We start from the raw sequence: 21,912 nt of genomic DNA, 5'->3' as shown, positions 1-21,912 counted from the left end.
GTACGGTACCCGTAACCTAAACTGGCGCTGACCTGAAATTTCAATTGAAAACTTCATTATTAAATTGGTTCAACAGAGCCATTCTGATCACAGGACTCTCTCTTAGCATCTGCAGCTTGCTAACTGCCCCGATGCCCGTTCTTGTGGAGGCATGATGACGTCAATTACGCAGAAACGGATCTCTCTCTCTCTCTCTCTCTCTCTCTCTCTCTCTCTCTCTCTCTCTCTCTCTCTCTCTCTCTCTCTCTCTCTCTCTCTCTCTCTCTCTCTCTCTCTCTCTCTCTCTCTCTCTCTCTCTCTCTCTCGTATCATTGTCAAAATATTAAGTCACAATATTAACCAGAATACTTCAAACTTTATTTAAGTTGTTAACATATTCATGCATATGTTCCGAGAATGAGTATCAAGACGTGTGCAGACAATATAAAATACAACGTTCACCGAAATAATTACAATTATATATATCATGCATGAAAGTATCATGCCATCAAATTCCTATAAAGGTAACAATGTAAAATGAGTAATAACATATATATAAATATACTCTTTTAAAAGCTGTCCATCAACTAAGCTATGTGGACAATGTGAACCTCCCTGAAAAGACTATTTGACATTCAAGGAAACGGGCAAGACAGAGGGTAAGTGAGACAGGGATAGACGATTGATAGTGATATTTTTTCCGTCCATGGTTGACAACCAGCAGTTATGTTTCAGATAGCTGATCAACTAATAATTGTTTTGCCACAAACATATTACTTCCATGGGAATTTATCACCATTCGGGTCAGTCTGGACAACACCCCGACCGTCTTTAGTGATCATTTCCCCTGTTTTGCCGTCCAGCAAGACCAAGGTGGGAATTCCAGTAACGCCAAACTTATCGCACAATTGTTGCTGCAAAGGAATGTAAATACATTTAGTTATCTGCATCATATTATCGGGTGATCTGACGACAAAAACAGTGTAGCAAGGGAAATAGTAGTAGAAACAGTAGTAGTAGTAGTAGTAGTAGTAGTAGTAGTAGTAGTCGCAGTAGTAGTAGAGGTATTCTCATGTTACAAATGTAATAGTAGTAGTAGTAGTAGTAGTAGTAACAACAGACTACAGTAAAATATATTATTCAGTAGTGTTTGGTACAGATTGCTATTAGTGGTGGTATCAAACCATAAAAACCAGTGTGGGAAAGGAAATAGTAGCAGTAGTAGTAGTATTCACTTGTTACAATTGTAGTAGTAGTAGTAGTAGTGGCAGCAGCAGTAGTAGTAGTAGTGGTAGTAGCGGTGGTGATGGCAGCAGTAGTAGTTGTTGCGGTGGTATTTACAGACTACAGTTACCTTAATATTATGCAGTAGTGTTCGGAACAGATTGCCATTGGTGGTGGTATTTAACTAACACCGTTGTCATGACAACTCATCTGGGTCCATCCCTTACCTTCCTGCCTCTGTCGGCGAATGATACAGCGAGCCATGGCATTGTTTCATAGTACCCATTGAAACTGTCTTCATCCCTGTCAGAGCTGACAAAAACAATCTCTAGCCCTTTGCTCTTCATTTTCTTGTAGAATTCGGCCAGGGCGGGCGTGAAGCCACGACACGGGGGGCACCAGTGGGCGGAGAAGTAAATACCTGTAACAAGGTGTTTGCACATCAAAAGAAATGTTACCAGATTAACTGTTTGTCCAATGGAAAGACAGCATACATCATGTACAGTACACATGGTTGTGTTACATAGGCGTGTTGTGCAATATTTCATACAGCGTATTTTATGGAAAGTGTGTAGCGGTGGAAAGTTCTAAAATATTCATTTCTTCACCGATTTCGTTCAAATTTGAAATATGTGTTAATCATAACATATAAAAATAACATACCATTGCAAAAGTCTAAATTTCTTTTAAATTTACTGTCCAAAGTGAGATTCGAACCCCTGTGGTTATATAGACATATAATATATAATCAGTTACATGAAGCGTTAGTAATATATCTGCTCACTCCTGAACAGTGGGCGTTGCGGGGCTGGTAGACAAACAGCTAGTCTCTGAAATGAACATATTTTATTGAAAGAACGTCCATAGTGAACAAAAAATAATATAATGAAATGGAGCCCTGAGCCTTTCTTCATTTTCAGAAGCTATGGAAATCTAGACTTGCAACATTTTCTAGACTAGCGTGGGCTTTCTTGGATATTTATACTTCAAGGTCTTTACGACAGACTACGGGGCTGTACACTGTTTCGTTTGTAGTTTTTTAAAGACAGATATCGATCTGCTGAATTGGTACTCGACGACATGTGTCAACCAAGTCCGCGAGAAAGAGCACCTGCTCCCGTTAGTCGGCCCGTATGTTCAGCATGGATTGATGAGTTGTAACCCGGATCTTCCTGTGTTGAATGTATCAGCTCTTCATGTGGCCTAATGGCGTGGACCAATGCTTAATCTATCAGTGAGCGATTGATCATGCTTTGACACAGCTTTTGGCAATATTCCAGCGATACCACGAGTCTCACAAATTTTACCCATGCAGGGAATCGAACCCGAGCCTTCCACGTGACGAGCGGACGGTTTCACCACTAGGCTACCCTGCCGCCCCTTTTTTCTTCCAGCCAAACATAAGACGAGGTCCAGGCTTGTCCGGGTCCAATCAGTCTTTATATCTTGCAGTGGAGGCCACTGGCCCATTCTACATTTACAGTTGACTAAGAGAGAGTATATACAATATACAATATACAATATACAATATACAATATAAACAATAACGTACAGTCATGTCACAATTTGCATAAAGGACTGTCTGTCTATGTACATACATTGCTAGTTTGTTTTGGGTATTTTTTTGTTTGTTTTGTTTTTTGTTGTCTTGTTTTATTTGTCTTGTTTTGTGGGGGTTTTTTATTTTGTTTGTTTTGGGGTTTTTGTTTGTTTGGTTGGTTGGTTGTTTTTTCGGTTTATTTTTATAACTTTCTGGGTTTAGATTTCATATTAACATATTAAATGTATGTACAGTAGGATTCAACGTCCAGGTTGATGGAATTTTGGGGATTGCGCGATAAAATAACGTTCACTCACTGCCCGTATGTATAGAAAACGAAAATCAAGTTTAAACCGTGATAATGTTTATTGTCAAAGCTAGTGACCCATTATTGGTCAGTTTTCATCAGCATTGTGAGGGTATGGCTTCTGTTGTGAGTGTTCTAATCTATTGTCTAGGTAGTATGCGGAGTGAAAAGTTCAAGCGAGGTGGATTTCTTCCGAGTTTTGTGTAACTGATATTGCGGAAACGTGAATAGAAGATCCGGGTTTGAGTCGGTCTTCAGCAACCCATACGAGTCCTAAGAGATGACTATTGGGACCGGGTGGGCATGCTCCATCACTGACTTGCTTGACACATGTTGTCGTTTCCCAAATGTGTAATGCTCAAGATGCCAATCAAATTAATGTGTGGTCCAAGCTGGATTTATTTACAGTTGGAATATTGCCGAATGCGGCGTTAAACAACACATACACATACGAATTTATATTTCGGAAATATATGCTGGTCATTACAGTGGACCGGATAAATCGGGAGGTCGTGCAAGGTTACGTGGAAAACAGCACCCCCACCCATCGAATTCTCACAAACAAACATGCTTAATTTGGCCACGTGCACTTCCCAAAGAAAAACACGGTAGCCAGGACGGAAAGGCCACCGGGTAACCAATGACAACGAGGTCACGGTGAGTTGTCTTGTCTCCAACTAAAAATGAGATCATCACCTACTCGTATCCGCGATCACAACAATTCTTCTCTACTTTCCCTGCCTTACCTTATTGAATAAATGCTATGTGCAATCACCGAATGACTTCATTCATGATGTCATGGCGACATTACCATGGCGACATGCGTAAACGAACAAATGAGCTTTACAATGATCTCACACGCACAATAGACGGTTAATTTCAATGTCAGCTTTGAGGAAGTCACTGAACGGCTTATGTTCATATACAAGCATGACGATATTTTATGCATGACGATATATCACGCATGTGATTTTCCTTACAAGGAAATTGTAGGTATGCCTCACAAGATATAAACCAGGGCTATTATGGTGTTACCGATATGAAATCAACAGTAACATGACCGAGAACAGTATATCGACATGTAGTACCGTGCTGTAAGGATTTTTGAATGGGGGTTTTGTATTTACAGACTGAATACGATTTTACACCGCTATATTTGGATATTTCAGATCGAATCATGAAAGGGACTGACATATTTGAATCGAACCCGGATCTCTAGTGTTGTGACTGAACAGTTTAACCTCTAGAATATCCTGTCATGTCTGATAACGGAGTGTTGATAGAGGGAGGGAGTTTGTTGGAGTGTTTTTACACTGCTGTGAGCAATACTCCTGGAGTTTCACCAGAAATGGACTTCATACATTTTATCCAAGTGAGGAATGGGGCACTAACAAAATGTTTCATGCAATATATGAAACTCTCGCCACTATACTTTAACGGGTCCCCGTGGTGTTAGAACTGATCCAATCAACTACGCTGGCTGGTTGTGAGAGACGACTATGTGGAATAGTGACATCGACCATAACAGATTTTGTCTCTGCTCACAATATAAACAACCTGGTTCACTTTTCAGATTTTGCAGGTCGTCACCACGATAATGGTAATAATAAACAAGCAGAACCTACCTACCTACCTACCTACCTACCTACCTACCTACCTACCTATACCTACCTACTGACCGACCTATCTATACAGGTCTGCCTAATATAACTACCTATACAACACAGCCACATACATAGACACATCTCGTGTATATTTCACCACTTTCACTCGTGTTCAAACAGTCCACACACATATGTACACTTCGTCACAGCTGGCGAGTTCTATGATCAATCATCAATTCCTAACATCATATCCACATATACCTCTTCCTCGCTCTACGATTCCCAACACAGAAACACATCACACACAGTCGTAGTGTCGTGAACCGTCGGGGTCAGTTACCGCGGGGAGAGATTAGCATTGGCTCAGGTTCTGTGTTAAATGACGATCGTTACTTACCAACGACTTGCCCATCGCCAGTGAATGATGACGTGGGCACGTTCTTCTTGTCCTTGTCCACAACGCTTTGCCCAAGAAGTTCTTCGAAAAACCCTCCACTCATGTTTACAACGTTATCAGAGCAGTCAGGGGCAGGGAGGACTTGTCAAATTTGCACTGCCGACACGGATGATGATCTGCGGCTTGAGTACCGTACCGCTATTTATATAAGGGAGGTAACTGTAAACATGCCCTGTGAGGTATATCGATTTCTTGCATGACAGAACTTGTGCAGCAGCTTTAGATTATCTTCTGTGTATTGATAGTCATTATATTATATTATATTATATTATATTATATTATATTATATTATATTATATTATATTATATTATATTATATTATAGGCACAGATATAAACATGTGGCTTGTGTAAATGCATATCTACATTGTGGGGAGAACCTGAGTTAACACGTATACTAGTACCACTGAAGGCCCGTATCTAGAAACCCAGCTCCAAAGTAAAGCGAGTGTGACCTTGATGGTTCTTATAACCATTAAGAACTTGGTGAACTCGCAGAAGCGCTCAACGATGAATAAGATATGATTTACTGTGGCAGGAGGGGGTAGTCATCCGTTACTGTATTGAATTGTATAGATATGCCGAATTTAGTGAGACTTGTGTCTGCAGTTAAACACATTCTGCAGTTGTTGAAGGGGTGTAGTGAACCATGACAAAAGTTGCTGATACCAGTAAACCTGAACTTTGTGACACGAAGTTGACGTCATCAACCCAAACATGTCCCCATTCATACTAAGCTTGAATTGTCTCATTGCGATATTTTACATGTTTCTAAAGACAGTTACATATATGTCTAAAACTGGCCTTGTTAACCACACATAGATATGCCACCGTTACACATGAGTTATATTATGTTATCTTGAATATATAAACAACCACAGGTGAGCGGCCTGAGAGTGAAAGTGTTTTCATGATAATGACAGGTGCTTCGATTACTGATTGATTTTCAACTCGTAGATGCCGCCCTGGACAAGGCCGCAGATGTATTGTGGTATGCGTACGTCCACGGAGTCAGGGCTGTCTTCTTCGTACCCAGTGGCTTCCGTATTGATCCGCACAGAATCTCTGGCTCATTAACCACAAACCCCCGGAGGCAGTGTTCGGCTTTATGTGATTACTCATTATAAACTATACAGGTTGTTATATAGTCGCGTTTACCGATTATGACAGGTTATGTTTATAGGGTGTATCCGGGGGAGGTTGGTTGGATGAGTTCACAGGTAACAGGGGTAGATCTGTGGTTAAGTAGATAGGGTGCGTTCACTAGGTAAGGGGTCGGGGATAAGGGATCGGGGGTAGACAGTGGTGATTGTGCTCACAAGGTAAAGCTGGAGAAGGGTGGGGTGGGAGTCTTCACTAGGTAGATCTGTGGGTAAGTGGAGTGAATGTGTTCACAGGGTGGATCCAGGGAAGGGGTGGTGCGGATGTGTTCACAAGATAGATCTGAGCGAGAGTGGGGTGGGTGTGTTCACAGAGTAGATCTGGGAGAGGATGGAGCGGATGTGTTCACAGGTTGGATTTGAGGGAGAGCGGGTGTGTCTGTTTACATGGTAGATATGGGTAAGATTTAGGTGGGTGTGTTTACAGGGTAGATATGGGTAAGGGCGGGGTGGGTGTGTTCACAGGGTAGATCTGGGAAGGGTGGGGCAGGTATGTTCACAGGGGAGATCTGGGGGAGAGTGGCGTGGATGTGTTCACAAGGTACATCTAGGGGAGAGAGGGTTAGGCGTGTTCACAAAGTAGATCTGAGGGAGAATGGGGCGCATGTGTTCACAAGGTAGATCGGGGGAGAGAGGGTAAGGCCTGTTCACAAAGCAGATCTGGGGGAGATGGGTTGGGTGTGTTCACAAGGTAGATCTTGGGGAGAGTGAGTTGGGTGTGATCACCGGGTAGATCTGGGGAGAGTGGGGGGGGGGGTGTGTTCACAGGGTAGATCTGAGGGAGAGTGGGGTGGGTGTGTTCACATGGCAGATCTGGGGGAGGGTGGTGTGTGTGTGTTCTCAAGGATGATGTGGGGAGAGTGGAGTGGGTGTGTTCAAAGGGTAGATTTGGGGAGGTTGGGTGTATGTTCACAAGATGGATCAGGCAAAGGGTAGATGTGTTCATGTGATCAATCTAGGAAAAGTGGAGTGGATGTGCCCACAGGATTGACACAAACGCCATCCCTAAGCAATGACAGCATAGTCATTCGCCGTGATATCCCATTATGAAACTTAACCAGCGACACTAAGCAACTGCCTTGTTGAAACCAGCATGTATTGATTACACCATTCCTGAAACGGACTCAGCCTGTCTCAAGTGACTAATGCACTGCTTTTCCTACTGGTTCTGGTCTGACCTGAAGAGTCAGCTTTCAAAGACCGCATCTTAACAAAACGTTCCCAGTCCATGAAGTCATGTCCGTGTGATCCTTCAGGTGTCCCTCGTATGTAGCCATTGGTACCTCAGGTAAATCATAACAACAAAATCATTAAATCGATTCTGTCGGAACTTATTTAAGTGGTTGGAAATGTCATGCCAACGCAGGACAAGTACCTTTGAAGTACTGGCAACTCTGCAACACCATGAAGGAAATAACTGATGATAGAATAGCTTCGTGTGAATACACTGAATAATTGTACATGCCTTAATGTCTTCTTCAATGTTCGCGTTAATTCGGAAACCTACGTTTTTCATGCTAAAAATAATTGCGTGTTTTGGATGCATTGATTCTGATCTTCTTAATTTTGAAAAAAATACCTTAAAGCATAAACGTGTTGGAAAAAATACCTTTCGGAATGATTCAAGACTTAATCAAAATTTCACATTTGGACTACATATTTTTAATTATATTCTGTGTTAATGAATTGTTCCTGTATCACTTGGTGTCGCCTTTACAATCTCGTCACCTACCCTGTAAACAGTACCCAGAACACCTGCAGTCACCTGTACCACCTAGCCTGGTTCTCACGTTCATGTGAATCAATAACTAGCAAGGTGTTTATTGTACTTTATCAGAAACAAAGTACAATGATAACGTTATACCATATAATCAGGCTTTCTTCTTATATTATGTAGCATCAGTTGTATGTACTTTATGGTATTTCTAGTATTTTGTTCTGTAAAGCTTTATTTTTGTTTAAATGACTCTCATAGGATCTATTACTGCTTCATTACCTGTTAATCCAACATTCAGGTACTTCTATTTCTTATGTATTTCCTAAATGGTTAATCATATTGCTTACATATTGCTACATACTCACTCACTCACTCACTCACTCACTCTATGTCTTGGGTTTACATAGTTGTTTACATTGTCTATCAACATGGTGAGATTTGAGATTCTATACCTTTCTAATGATTACAAATTCTACAGCAGGTATCATATTTTCACATTCAGACTAGCTGTGTATCAGATCAGTTGCTATGGTAACCTTTCCTGAATCTGTTTCAGAAGAAACAAATACTCACGACTTTATTAGGGCTGAGATTTAACTTCGACGCTGTCTTAAATCTATCCTTCATTACCCTGAGACAAAGAGCGCTTTTGTGACAGAAGATATATATATATATATATATATATATATACGCTGTGGGGTTCCGTAAATTCAAGTATACGCTGATGTGATTTTAATATTTCATACGTACTTGGTTTACAGATAAGCAACTGAACCGCTGTCAGAGATAAATGTTGATGGTGTGATTAATGCTTCTAAGAGTCTCCTCAATGTTCGCCCTGTCATAATCACACTTTTACCTATCTTTTGTAAACATATACATGCTCTTGCTCTGTTTAATCAATGAATACAATTATCTCCGTAAATACAAATACCTCCCTTTCATAGTTAACTGTTAACTGAAGAGCAATACGACATGATGAAGCACCAAATGGTGACAATGATAACTTCATCGAGGAGACTTAATGTGAACAATTTGAAACAAACGAAATGGATGTTCATAATAACAATACGTACACATCTGACTTGTAGTTACATCTAATGTTAGAAACTTTCATAATGATTATGTTTACAGAAGCAAAGAATTCATCATGTACATGTTCTAGCCGTTACAGTGAGTGAGCGAGTGAGTGAGTAAAATGTATCGTGCACAGCATAAAAATATACAGCAATAAAAAAGTATAAAATATATTTAAAGGTTATAAAATCACATTTTAACAAGCCGTTACAACATACAATCACCTCACTGTCAGCTCTCATGCTTATTTGTAGAGGCGTCAAAATGTTCTTGAGAGGTCAGGTTCGCTGACTTGGTTGATGCATGTCATTGCTCATGACGTCAATCACTGGTTTACGTTGTGCAGAATCCGTCGATCTCATGTTTGCTGTTTCTAAAGATAGGTGGGTGTAATAGTAAAATGCGTGAGTGAATTTAGTTTTACGCCGCACTCAGCAGTATTCCAGCTATATGGCGGGACTGTATAATCATAGAATAAGTCATATAAGAGCTCTTGTAAGTTGTGCTCATCTACAGGTCCTGCTCTCTGAAGTTGCTGACCGACAAAATATATCGCCGTCAGTCGGGTGATGTGCATTAGTCTGAGAGTCGATGGATGGGAGATCACATTTTGTTTAAAGGATCTTTAGACAAGGTCTTTTACAGCCAAAGTCGTCTAAGGCGCCGCAATTGCATCTGCAGTTGCGCCCCTTGGACAGGCCAGAATCCTATGTTAGTGTATTTGATGTGTTCATTTTGTCAGCACTACAGTTGATGTTCTTCCACGCCTGATATAACGACGTCAAACAAAACTCTTTTACACCACTGATTCTATTTACATAACGCGAAGTAATTAGACACAATAATCTGAAGGAATAATTACGGTGTATACAAAATGTTTCGATAACAGACAACATGTGGTGATTGTGTCGTTTTGATTATTGATTAACAAGGCTCATGGCGCGATAATGTGATTATCTAGCGTTGTATGTCTCTATCAATGGAATCCCCGTTAGCTCTGGTTATGCTTCTGACACGGAAGCCTTGTTTGTGGGTTCACCAAGCTTAAAATTAACCCCCATTACCTTCCAAGCTGACATTATCACCCGTCGTGATAATGCTAGAATATTGCTAAAAGCGGCGTTAAACCATAGTAACTCACAGGTGTAACTAAACTCCTTAACAAAACGGCGTTAACGCCTATACAATCTGGTTTAAAGAATCATTGCACAAAATAATCAGTTATTAATAACATAATTAGAATTTGGTTGTGAGCAAGACAGCACAGGACGGCTGAGTAGCGATGCGACGGTGGGGTAGCCATGTGGTTAACGCCGAAACTCGGGTTCGAATCCCTACATGGGTGCGGTATGTAAAGCCCACCTCTAGTGTCCACTGCCTTGATTTTGCTGAAATATTTTTAACGCGGCATAAAACTAAATCCATTCACTCACTTAGAGCACAATCGATAGTATGACAACCAGATTTCCAAACTGCATGTTCTTCAAAACTTGAACTTCACTCGTACTGGAGACAGAATACTAACAACAGATTTTAACAGTAAGATAAGCAGTGCTGTCATGTCCTGCAGGACGTGAGCTGTTTCCTGTTATATACACACATGTGTACATTCAACCCAGTTGACACACATCTGTGACGCGACTCCCATTTTGTATTCCGTTTCGTACTCGCGCAGGCACGTTGCTATGGTAACGTCAAACTCTGTTTCCTATACATGACACTGAGATTAGATGTAAAATGAAGCGTGATTAATTATTTCATTCGGACGATACGGCTGGATTATGGTTGTGTACCACGAACAATTTGTAAACGAACACTGAACTAGTAACTAAATTAGTATTGTACTGGTGATACGTCCATTGGCTTGAGGCAGCAATACCGTCCAGTATAATACATTCGTAACGGATATTCGGATTCATAATTAAGTTAGAACCCCTGTTGGTGAACCTAGTCAGTGTGTTACTGCATTAACGCCTTATATAGAGAGCAATTTCATGTAAATGCATCCTGAATGAGAGGAGAATCCTTACATAATTCGAACACCAGGAAGCCGTACAACAGTGTTAATGGTCATTATCACATCTAACCTTTATCAGCGAAGGGGTTCCGACTACATCAGAGTTCCAAGTGTAGCTCTTGGCAGCTGACTGTCACGACGGGGATCGGACCAGTTTCTGTATAGAGCATGAATTCCGTTGTGGAACTTCTTGGAGACTCATTGGTAGACGGAAATGGTCAGAGGGTTGACCCCGTGTCGCTGACCAAGGAGGGAACTGTGGTGGGTAAGTGCACATTTGGTTCTGCTTCACGTGCATGGTGTGATAAATGTCACACAAGATTAGGCTGAATGGAGCATGGTGTGATACATGTAACACAACAGGAGGCTGAATGGAGCATGGTGTGACAGATGTCACACAACAGTAGGCTGAATAGAGCATGGTGTGATATATTTCACACAACAGTAGGCTGAATGGAGCATGCTGTGACACATGTCACACAACAGTAGGCTGAATGGAGCATGGTGTGACACATGTCACACAACATTAGGCTAAATGGAATACATGTCAAAATATATACATGTGCATCTGTTGAAATAATCTGCTTTACCACTGATGAACAAATTCAAGTTTGAGTTTCAAGAATTAAATAAACACATGAAACTGGTTCCTGCAGGTCTGTATTTTGGTGCCCAGTGGTGCCCTCCCTGTCGACATTTCACAAAGCAACTTCTCGCATTCTTCAACCACGTGACCTCTGCAAAACAAGATTGCGTCCTTCAGGTGGTATATCTCAGCTCGGATGAAGAGAAAGAAGATTTCGACGAATATTTTTCGACCATGCCGTGGCTAGCGGTGGACTTTAAAGACAGAGAAACAGAGGTAGATATTTTCTAAACTTATATTCAGTCCAAAAGCTTAAAGTGAGTGAGTGAGTGAGTTTAGTTTTATGCCGCACTCAGCAATATTCCAGCTGTGTGGTAGCGGTCTGTAAATAATCTGGACCAGACAATCCAGTGACCAACATCATGAGCATCGATCTGAGCAACTGGGAACCGATGACATGAATCAACTAGGTCAGTGAGCGTGACCACCCGATCCCATTAGTCGCCTCTTACGAAAAGCATAGTCGCCTTTTATGGTAAGCATGGGTTGCTGAAGGCCTATTCTACCCCGGGACCTTCACGGATCCAAAAGCTTGAAACAGTTCAGATGAAATATTGGTATGTTTACAGGTGTGGTGTTTTAAGTGAATTATACGGTTTAACGAACGGGGGAGTAATATTAGAAATACCCATAAAATGTGGCGATGATTGTTCGACAGCCAGTATAACATATTTCAAAGGCTTAGTGACATATAGTATCAGTCATCACAGTGACAGGTTTACTAGGGCTTCCCACTATTAACAGGGAGTCGTTGTTCAAATCAACCTTAGGCTACCTTAAGTCTTAGACTACGTTAAGATATGGGAGTTAAGGACACCTTATCGCTATGATCGCTTTGTATTACGGCACCCTGGTGTGTTGTTTCAGTGAATTATTCAGGACATTTCATATGCCTAGTGATGTATAACTTATCTCTCATCCAGTAATATCTTTGTAGTCACCACATGCTTCCAACTATTCAAATATTGGTAATCAGAGAAAGGTCGATCGATGAAATCCCCAGAGACCAGAAACCAGAGACTGTTCTCCTTTTCAGGCATAGCGATATGGCATATCCTGTATTCGAAAATAGAGACAACATATATTAGTAGGATCGAGCGGTCAGGCTTGTTGATTTGACTGACATCGTATCTTGTTGTGTAGATCTACGCTCATGCTGTTGATCACTGGATTGTCTGACCTAGACTCGATTATTTACAGACCGCCGTCATATAGGTGGAATAGTGCTGAGAGCGGTTTTAAATAAAAGACTTTGTTTTTGAAAACAAATCTTTTTTGTTTCATTGTCATTGTTTGAACAGCATCAGCACTTTTAATAACGTTCATCACTCGGTGGGTCTGGTCAAAACTCGGTGCTGGCGCATGGATACATACAGTGCCTGGCCAAAAGTGAGTCATTATGAGTGATTTTCCCTTAGACTTACATGTTAATTAACTCTTGCAAGAGTAGTTTTCAAAAGTTGAGTTGAAGGCATTTTATTTTGATATTTTGCAAACGTCTTGGAAATTATGTTCAGCTACGTGTACATAATTTTCTTTCATCTTTCTGTTGATTAGTTATAGAATGACACCTGATAAAGCAGCTTGCGTACAACTAAATTTTAATCTACCCCATAGACAGCCATAAACTTGATTGGTACGTTCCATGTATGTTGTTTAAACAGACGCAGTTTTCATAATAATCATTGGCAAATTGAATGGAAATTATTTGTATGTGGGTGAGATGACTTCCCAGGTGGTAGAAAAAAAACTAAATTCATGAAAAATATTCTTGCAAGAGTTAAGTAATATGCAAGTCTACGGGAATTTCAGTAATGATGACTCAATTTTGGCCAGGCAATGTACGTTCCACAAAGAATCCAGGCAAGTGAAAAAGAAGAGTGCGATTTAAACAGTATCACATTTTAACAGTTCGTGGGGTAGTTTAGTTTTACACCGCACTCAGCAATATTCCAGCTATATCGCGGCAATCTCTAAATAATCATGTCTGGACCAGACAACCCAGTGGTCAACACCATGAGCGTCGGTCTGTACCAAATCAGCCAAGTCAGCGCACGTGACCACCTGATCCCGCTAGTCGCCTCTTACAGGCATAGTCGCTTTTTATTGCAAGCATGGGCTGTTGATTACTTTATCTTCAAGGATCTTCACGGAATGACAGTGTTAATAAGCATAAATACAGGTAATGAGTGATGAAATATGGCGTGATATAAACACACCTGTTCCTAGAAGGCCAGGTTTGAAAGCTGCAAACACGAAGGTCAAATGTTCTGAAAAGACGTAAACTCGCAGGAAGCGAGACGTGGACGAGACTCGCAGTTGCCTTCGCTAAATGACATGGTGATCCGCTGATCGGGGCGAGTTTTCTTCACTTGAGTTGATCATCGACTTCCTTGCGGGCTAAACGTATTTGGTGAAATGTGTATGTTTATATTGCTATCCATTGCTTTGTGTAATAAGATAAGAACTCATTGTACTGCCAGGAAGTTGTTCCAGCAAAGTGATATTTTCACTGCAGTTAACATATCAAATGTATGCAACTGTAGTGAAGATAACGATTTTCTAAAACTCAGAAATCTTAGTCTTAGCAGCCTTAAGTTTATAATAAATGTATGTAACCACGTTCATTGTCATGTATATATGTGTGGGTAAGTAGGTAGACACCGGATGGGTACATGGTTAGGCTGTTAGGTAGGTAGGTACGTGGTTTGATAGGTAGGTTGTCAGGTTCGTGTTTTCTGGCTATGTTGCCTTCATGGTGACCTTACATAAAATAACCAGTAACAATGGATCGACGATCTAGTAAATTTGCGTAGATTATCTGCATTGTGACAACGGTTAATGTGTTCGCCTGTCCCTAATACGTCTGGTGTTCGATTCCCACATTGATACTCTATGCGAAGCCTGTCTGTCATCGAGATATTTCATTTGAATACTGCTTAAACCGGACTAGAACCTACTCACTCACTCACTTAATTCAGTTCGTGTAAGGTGAGTGAATATGGTTTTATGCCGCTTTTAGCAATATTACAGCAGTATCACAATAGGGGTCACCAGAAATGTGCTTCACACACTATACTGGCGTGACGAGCGAACACTTTAACCACTAGACTACCCTACCGCCCCGTGTAAGTTTAATTAGTAACGGTAATGCAATGGGCCCCAATGATGTCATTTACTTCCGAACCATGTTTCCTTTCAGATAATTATTGCCATGATTTAGCACGCAATCATCTGTTTCTTTACCCAGGCCCGTGTGTCCAAACATTTCAACATAGTCGGTCTCCCCACGCTTATCTTAATAGATGGAGCGACCGGCGACATCATCACGGAGCGGGGGGCTTCACTGATTCGCGAAGATCCGGAGGGGGAAAGGTTTCCTTGGAGGAAAGATTCCGAGTAAAGACTTCGGATAAACATGTGTTTCTCTTTGAAGAATGAACTCTGTTTGCGTTTTGTGTCCATGTGTATTCTGTACCTGTTCATTGTGAAATTATGTTGTTGCAGTCAATCATTTACATAAGGTTTGATTCTGGCATCACAATAGACACGTAGATTGAGATTCCAAAATGTGTATTATACAATAGTAGATGGATTACCATAATAGTTTTCGAGAAATCACCCAAAGAATTTACATGGTGCAGGAGACAGTGGAAATGCTTAATGGTGCAGGAAAGAGTGAAAATGTTTAATGGTGTAGAAAACTGTGAAAACGCTTAACAGAGGAGGAAACAGTGTAAATGTTTAATGGTGTAGAAAAGAGTGAAAATGCTCAATGATGTAGGAAACGGTGAAGATGCTCAATGGTGTAGGAAACAATAAAATACCTTGTGGTAGGAAATAGTGAAAGTATTTACATTGGATAGGAAACAGTGAAAGTACTTTATGTATTAGGAAAAAGTGAAAATGCTAAATGCGGTAGGAAAAAGTGAAATACGTAACGGGTAGAAATAGCTAAATGCACTTAATGGCGAAAATATTCAATGGGTTAGGGAAAAGTGACAATGCTTAATGGTGTAGGGAACAACGAAAATATTCAGTGGGTTAGGGAAAAAGTGAAACTGTTTAAAGGTGTAGGGAACACCGAAAATACGTGATGGGTCTGCAGGCTGGACATCCAGGACCTTGAAAATTGAATAGCTCACCCGACTTATGATATACAGGAACATTTTGATCAGCTGTCAACAGAATGCTGATATTTATGTGATGTAGACTGTAGCCCACAATAAGATTCGAAATCGTCTCAAGTTTAGATCAAACAGTGAAAACTTTTGCCCTCACGCCCATCACAAAAGAACAGTCAGAGTCGGAAATCGGATAAAGTCATTTTTTTCTGGGACAGTGAGGACATAATTATGACTGATTATCTCCAAGTCAGAATTTGAAGAGTCGAGGATGAAACATCCGTGAACTTATTCAACTTCTTCAAGCCATTGCGTCCGGTGACAGTGACTCCTGCAGGAGATTGTGACTGAGGATTACTTCACCCCCCCCCCCCCCCCCCTCCCCCCCTTCAGGTTAAACTACACCAGATAAGGATCCGCAGCTTAACAAACATTTTTCGTATGCGCAGTGCAAAATGAATTATCTGACAGCTGTGATTGGTTGATTTGTGATTGGAGTTTTGTAAATGTACATCCATCCAGTAATTAAAACTGACCACATTTTCTCATATCTGATGTTGTTTTTTTTCACATGGTGACATATACAGAATATGACCACAAGCATTTTTAAGCCGTTGGCATTTTCTGCGGAACTGGCGGCCTGTTTTGCTTCCTGTACTACAACAGGTAGTCTGCTGAGTTAGTAGTATCAAATAGTTTTATTGCTTCTTTGAGGTCAGACTATGAACACATGTAGGTCATGTAATACTGATGGTGTCTTAGTTTGAAGCATTTAAGATACAACTTTACTACAAAAGTCAATGAGAAAATATTTGGCTCTGTGTAACCATGGAAACCCAGCAACCTCTAACTCGTTGAACCCACTGGTGTTGGCACGAGTAACAATAACGACGATGAATTGATGCCGGACAGACTACCCCTTTTCCTATACAGGCTCTCGGATATGATTGTACCATTGATGGGAGTTTACCATGATATGCTAATACGTCAACCCGTTGCTATGGGCGATTTCAATTGGATATCCCAATATGTACGTGTATTCCACAGTTACAATAGATGGATACAATTTACTTGCTGTTTTAATTTAACCTTTCCCTTGCATTATAAAAAGTAACCAACAAAGGTTCACATATTCAACTTTCATAATGTATACGTCACGTACTCCGTTATGTGAATGAATGAGTAAATATAGCTGAATGTCTTGGCAGCTATTACCGGCGGTATTCGTTGTTTTTGTCGCTGTGACAAGCTTGGGTAGCGGCCTCATGCGTTACTGTGGATACAGTCTGTTTCAGGGTAACTCAAGCCTTCTCTGCGGTGCTAAAGCCTTAAATGAAGCAAGTCTTGATTTCCTCAGGTTCAGAAATCTCTTTACTAATGACCAACTTTACTAATGAGTCAAAACTATATGAGTTATTATTGCTTTACACTACTTCGACCAATATTCCAGCAATACCATGACGGGAAACAAGAGAACGCTCATGTGGGAGATCGAACTCTGGTCTGTGGAGTGACTAGCTCGAACGACGTTCCACTGAAAGGATCAAAACAAGACTGACCACACCCCATGTGAACGTTGTCAGTCCCGCAGTAACTGAGCCGCATTGTCTTCCCCGAGTGGTCCTGTCTGTAAGACTAAAAACCTTGATTGAAGCTTGTCTAGTTTTTCTCAGCTTCTGAATTACACTTACTGCATCTGTGGTGTAGTGGTTAGAACGCCTATCCGGAGAGCAGTCGCGGCTTCGATCTCTGGCCACAGGTGTTAAAGTATGGTACTTGTTGGTCCAATAAGGACTGGTAGGCTCGGAGTCGGTATAATGTGTCTGAGTGGGGTGTTCATGCTTAAGTGCGGCATGGTATCTCAATGAGCTAACAGTATAAATCAGCCTTAGTGTAGAGCTATAAATGTATAGTACACGCAGTCACACATCCACACGCATGCACGTCGTTACATAAGTGAAATAATCTTAAGTGTAACGTTAAACCCAATTTCACCTCACCTCACCTCACCTCACCTCACCTCACCTCACCTCACCTCACCTCACCTCACCTCACCTCACCTCACCTCACCTCTGAATCTCACTTTTGACTCGTACTCGATTTCAATTTAAAGGGACTGTTTTGTTTCTACCAAACGTCTGTGTGTTCAGAGACAAAGCATTAGTCTAAAGTCTAAATAGAAAATTCAAGATCTGCATGAAAGTTTTCCGGTGGTAGGATATGGTTCCGAAACCATTCTATCTCTGACAGTCGCATTATATAACGTTCTTTCTTTCCACTGATCATTAATTGGTAAAAGGCAAATATTATGGATTACAACTTCTCTATTGTATGTTACAATTGCCCCTTCGTCAGGTGCATTCATTCGTCAGAATTCACCTTTTACTGGAATACAAACTTCTGAACACCTCTTAAAAATCCCGATCATATATTGTACAACCCATGAACTCTTACAGTAGGGGTCACTCTTACAGTAGTGATCATAACAGTGATATATACGACTGATATGTTGACAAAATACAAACTCCCAGAGAAAGTAGCATGATGCATATTCTCATTCAAATACGCTCGTGCACAGAGTATCTATTTTTACATCTGTGTTTAGCCACTGTCTCAACCTGCATGTAGATTCTTCAAGAATTGACACCTGCCTAGTGCACATCGAGGTATGCAAGCCCCTACTTGTCATTACTGCCCGGGGTATTTTCTTCTCGTGTTGTTCGCTCCTTTTTCAGTCAGCACATTTCCTACAGAAAGAATACTTTGATATTCATAGATGTTACTAACATAATGTATATGCCTGCTGTGACTCGTGAATTTCAGTTTCAAACAACGAGCACAAGCACCATCAGGGTTATTCCGGGTAATGTGGGTCCAAATCCATCAACATTGGTGTAGTCTTTATGACAGGTACTTCTTGTATCCCGTTTCACATAATTGATGATATTGATAGTAAAAGACGCATTTCTGCTGATGACACTTCTGTAAATATAATCGTAGAAGTAGTTTCCCCTAGTGGAAGAGTACCTAATTGTGAGCTAAATATACAGAGCGTCATACTAGTGTATTTGGATGTTTTGTATGGAACTTTATTAAATACCCTCTAATCATGTATTAATCTGTTACTTATAATCTGGGGTGCAATATGGAATTTGACTACCAGAGTATTACTTTCCGACCATAACATGGATATATATTCATAAAACATTTCTCTGTGGTAAGTGACTTTAACAAACGCGCTTGCACAACATACACAGTTACAACACACACAAACACTCACTTACTCACTTACTCACTTACTCACTCACGCACTCACGCACTCACGCACTCACTCTCTCTCACACACACACACAAGCACACGCTCCCTTACTGTCTCTCACACACAAACACACACACACAAACACACACTCTCTTACTCTCTCTCTCACACACACACAAACACACACTCTCTTACTCTCTCTCTCTCTCAAACACACAAACACTCACTCTCTTACTCTCTCTCACACACAAACACAGACACACAAACACACACTCCCTTATTCTCTCTCTCTCACACACACACAAACACACACTCCCTTACCCTCTCTCTCTCACACACACACAAACACACACTCTCTCACTCTCCCTCTCTCTCACACACACACAAACACACACTCCCTTACCCTCTCTCTCTCACACACACACAAACACACACTCCCTTACTCTCTCTCTCACACACACACAAACACACACTCCGTACTCTCTCTCTCTCTCACCCACTCACAAACACACACTCCCTTACTCCCTCTCTCTCACACACACAAACACACACTCCCTTACCCTCTCTCTCTCTCTCACACACACACAAACACACACTCCTTACTCTCTCTCTCTCTCACACACTCACAAACACACACTCCCTTACTCTCTCTCTCAAACACACACAAACACACACTCCCTTCCTCTCTCTCTCTCACACACACTAACACACACTCCCTTACTCTCTCTCTCACACACACACTCACAAACACACACTCCCGTACAATCTCTCTCTCACACACACACACACAAACACACGCTCCCTTACTATCTCTCTCTCTCACACACACACACAAACACACACTCCCTTACTCTATCTCTCACACACACACAAACACACACTCTCTTACTCTCACTCTCACACACACACAAACACACACTCCCTTACCCTCTCTCTCTCACACACACACACAAACACACACTCTCTTACTCTCTCTCTCTCACACACTCACAAACACACACTCCCTTACTCTCTCTCTCACACACACACACACAAACACACACTCCCTTCCCCTCTCTCTCACACACACACAAACACACACTCCCTTACTCTCTCTCTCTCACACACACACTCACAAACACACACGCCCTCACTCTCACTCTCACACACACACAAAAATACACCCTCTTACTCTCTCTCTCACACACACACACAAACACACACTCCCTCACTCTCTCTCTCACACACACTCACAAACATACATTCCCTTACTCTCTCTCTCTCTCTCTCACACACACACACTCACAAACACACACTCCCTCACTCTCTCTCTCACACACACTCACAAACATACATTCCCTTACTCTCTCTCTCTCTCTCTCACACACACACACACACAAACACACACTCCCTTGTCTCTCTCTCTCACACACACACACAAACACACACTCCCTTACTCTCTCTCTCTCACACACACACACAAACACACATTCTCTTACTCTCTCTCACACACACACACAAGCACACGCTCCCTTACTTTCTCTCTCTCACACACACAAACACACACTCCCTTTCTCTCTCTCTCTCTCACGCACAAACACACAAACACACTCCCTTACTCTCTCTCACAGACACACAAACACACGCTCCCTTACTCTCTCTCTCACACACACACACAAACACACTCCCTTACTCTCTCTCTCTCACACACACACACTCACAAACACACCCTCCCTTACTCTCTCTCTCTCTCTCACACACACAAACACACGCTCCCTTACTCTCTCTCTCTCACACACACACACTCACAAACACACACTCCCTTACTCTCTCTCTCTCACACACACACTCACAAACACACACTCCCTCACTCTCTCTCTCACACACACACACAGAAACACACTCTCTTACTCTCTCTCTCTTTCACACACAAACACGCACTCCCTTGCTCTCTCTCACACACACACTCACAAACATACATTACCTTACTCTCTCTCTCTCTCTCTCTCTCTCTCACACACACACAAGCACACGCTCCCTTACTATCTCTCTCTCACACACACACACAAACACACGCTCCCTTACTCTCTCTCTCTCACACACACACACAAACACACTCCCTTACTCTCTCTCTCACACACACACACACAAACACACGCTCCCTCACTCTCTCTCTCACACACACACACAAACACACACTCCTTTACTATCTCTCTCTCTCTCACAAACGCACAAACACAAACACACTCTCCCTTACAATCTCTCTCACACACACAAACACACACTCCCTTACTCTCTCTCTCACAGACACACAAACACACGCTCCCTTACTCTCTCTCTCTCTCACACACACACAAACACACTCCCTTACTCTCTCTCACACACACACAAACACACGCTCCCTCACTCTCTCTCACACACACACACACAAAAACACACTCTCTTTCTCTCTCTCACACACACACACACACAAACACACACTCCCTTACTCTCTCTCCCTCACACACACTCACAAACATACATTCCCTTACTCTCTCTCTCTATCTCTCTCTCAAACACACACACACGCTCCGTCACTATCTCTCTCTCTCATACACAAACACACAAACACACATTCCCTTTCTCTCTCTCTCTCTCTCACACACACACAAACACACACTCCCTTACTCTCTCTATCTCTCACACACACACAAACACACACTCTCTTTCTCTCTCTCTCACACACACACATACTCACACCCCCTCACCCGCTCTCTCTCTCACACAAACACACACTCCCTTTCTCTCTCTCTCACACACACACAAACACACACTCCTTGCTCT

The 21,912-nt window shown here is 41.6% G+C and overlaps 2 protein-coding genes across 2 annotated transcripts; one reads left to right on the top strand and one right to left on the bottom strand.

Annotated features, from left to right (window-relative positions):
- Window positions 1-338: 338 nt before the first annotated feature.
- Window positions 339-5,312, bottom strand: LOC137283715 (nucleoredoxin-like). The gene is made up of 3 exons (XM_067815379.1): window positions 5,052-5,312; window positions 1,431-1,624; window positions 339-893 (listed from the first exon to the last, which is right to left on the bottom strand). The coding sequence occupies exons 1-3, from the start codon at window positions 5,152-5,154 to the stop codon at window positions 753-755; spliced, it is 438 nt and encodes a 145-aa protein (XP_067671480.1). The 5' UTR covers window positions 5,155-5,312; the 3' UTR covers window positions 339-752.
- Window positions 5,313-11,186: 5,874 nt separating this feature from the next.
- Window positions 11,187-16,394, top strand: LOC137284191 (tryparedoxin-like). Its single transcript, XM_067815915.1, has 3 exons — window positions 11,187-11,346; window positions 11,738-11,943; window positions 14,978-16,394. Exons 1-3 carry the CDS (start codon window positions 11,250-11,252, stop codon window positions 15,128-15,130), a joined length of 456 nt encoding a protein of 151 aa, XP_067672016.1. The 5' UTR covers window positions 11,187-11,249; the 3' UTR covers window positions 15,131-16,394.
- Window positions 16,395-21,912: the final 5,518 nt, after the last annotated feature.

Source organism: Haliotis asinina, chromosome 5, assembly GCF_037392515.1.
Source record: "Haliotis asinina isolate JCU_RB_2024 chromosome 5, JCU_Hal_asi_v2, whole genome shotgun sequence".
Classification (NCBI taxonomy): domain Eukaryota; kingdom Metazoa; phylum Mollusca; class Gastropoda; order Lepetellida; family Haliotidae; genus Haliotis; species Haliotis asinina.
This window is presented reverse-complemented; position numbering and strand designations above follow the sequence as displayed.

Excerpts from the sequence above, each read along its gene's own strand:
- LOC137284191 (XM_067815915.1), top strand. The coding sequence starts at position 11,250 with ATGAATTCCGTTGTGGAACTTCTTGGAGACTCATTGGTAGACGGAAAT. Across the intron at positions 11,347-11,737 it reads CAAGGAGGGAACTGTGGTGG|GTCTGTATTTTGGTGCCCAG; the intron begins GTAAGTGCACAT and ends TGGTTCCTGCAG. Across the intron at positions 11,944-14,977 it reads TTAAAGACAGAGAAACAGAG|GCCCGTGTGTCCAAACATTT; the intron begins GTAGATATTTTC and ends TTCTTTACCCAG.
- LOC137283715 (XM_067815379.1), bottom strand. The coding sequence starts at position 5,154 with ATGAGTGGAGGGTTTTTCGAAGAACTTCTTGGGCAAAGCGTTGTGGAC. Across the intron at positions 1,625-5,051 it reads TGGCGATGGGCAAGTCGTTG|GTATTTACTTCTCCGCCCAC; the intron begins GTAAGTAACGAT and ends ACCTTGTTACAG. Across the intron at positions 894-1,430 it reads TCGCCGACAGAGGCAGGAAG|CAACAATTGTGCGATAAGTT; the intron begins GTAAGGGATGGA and ends ATTCCTTTGCAG.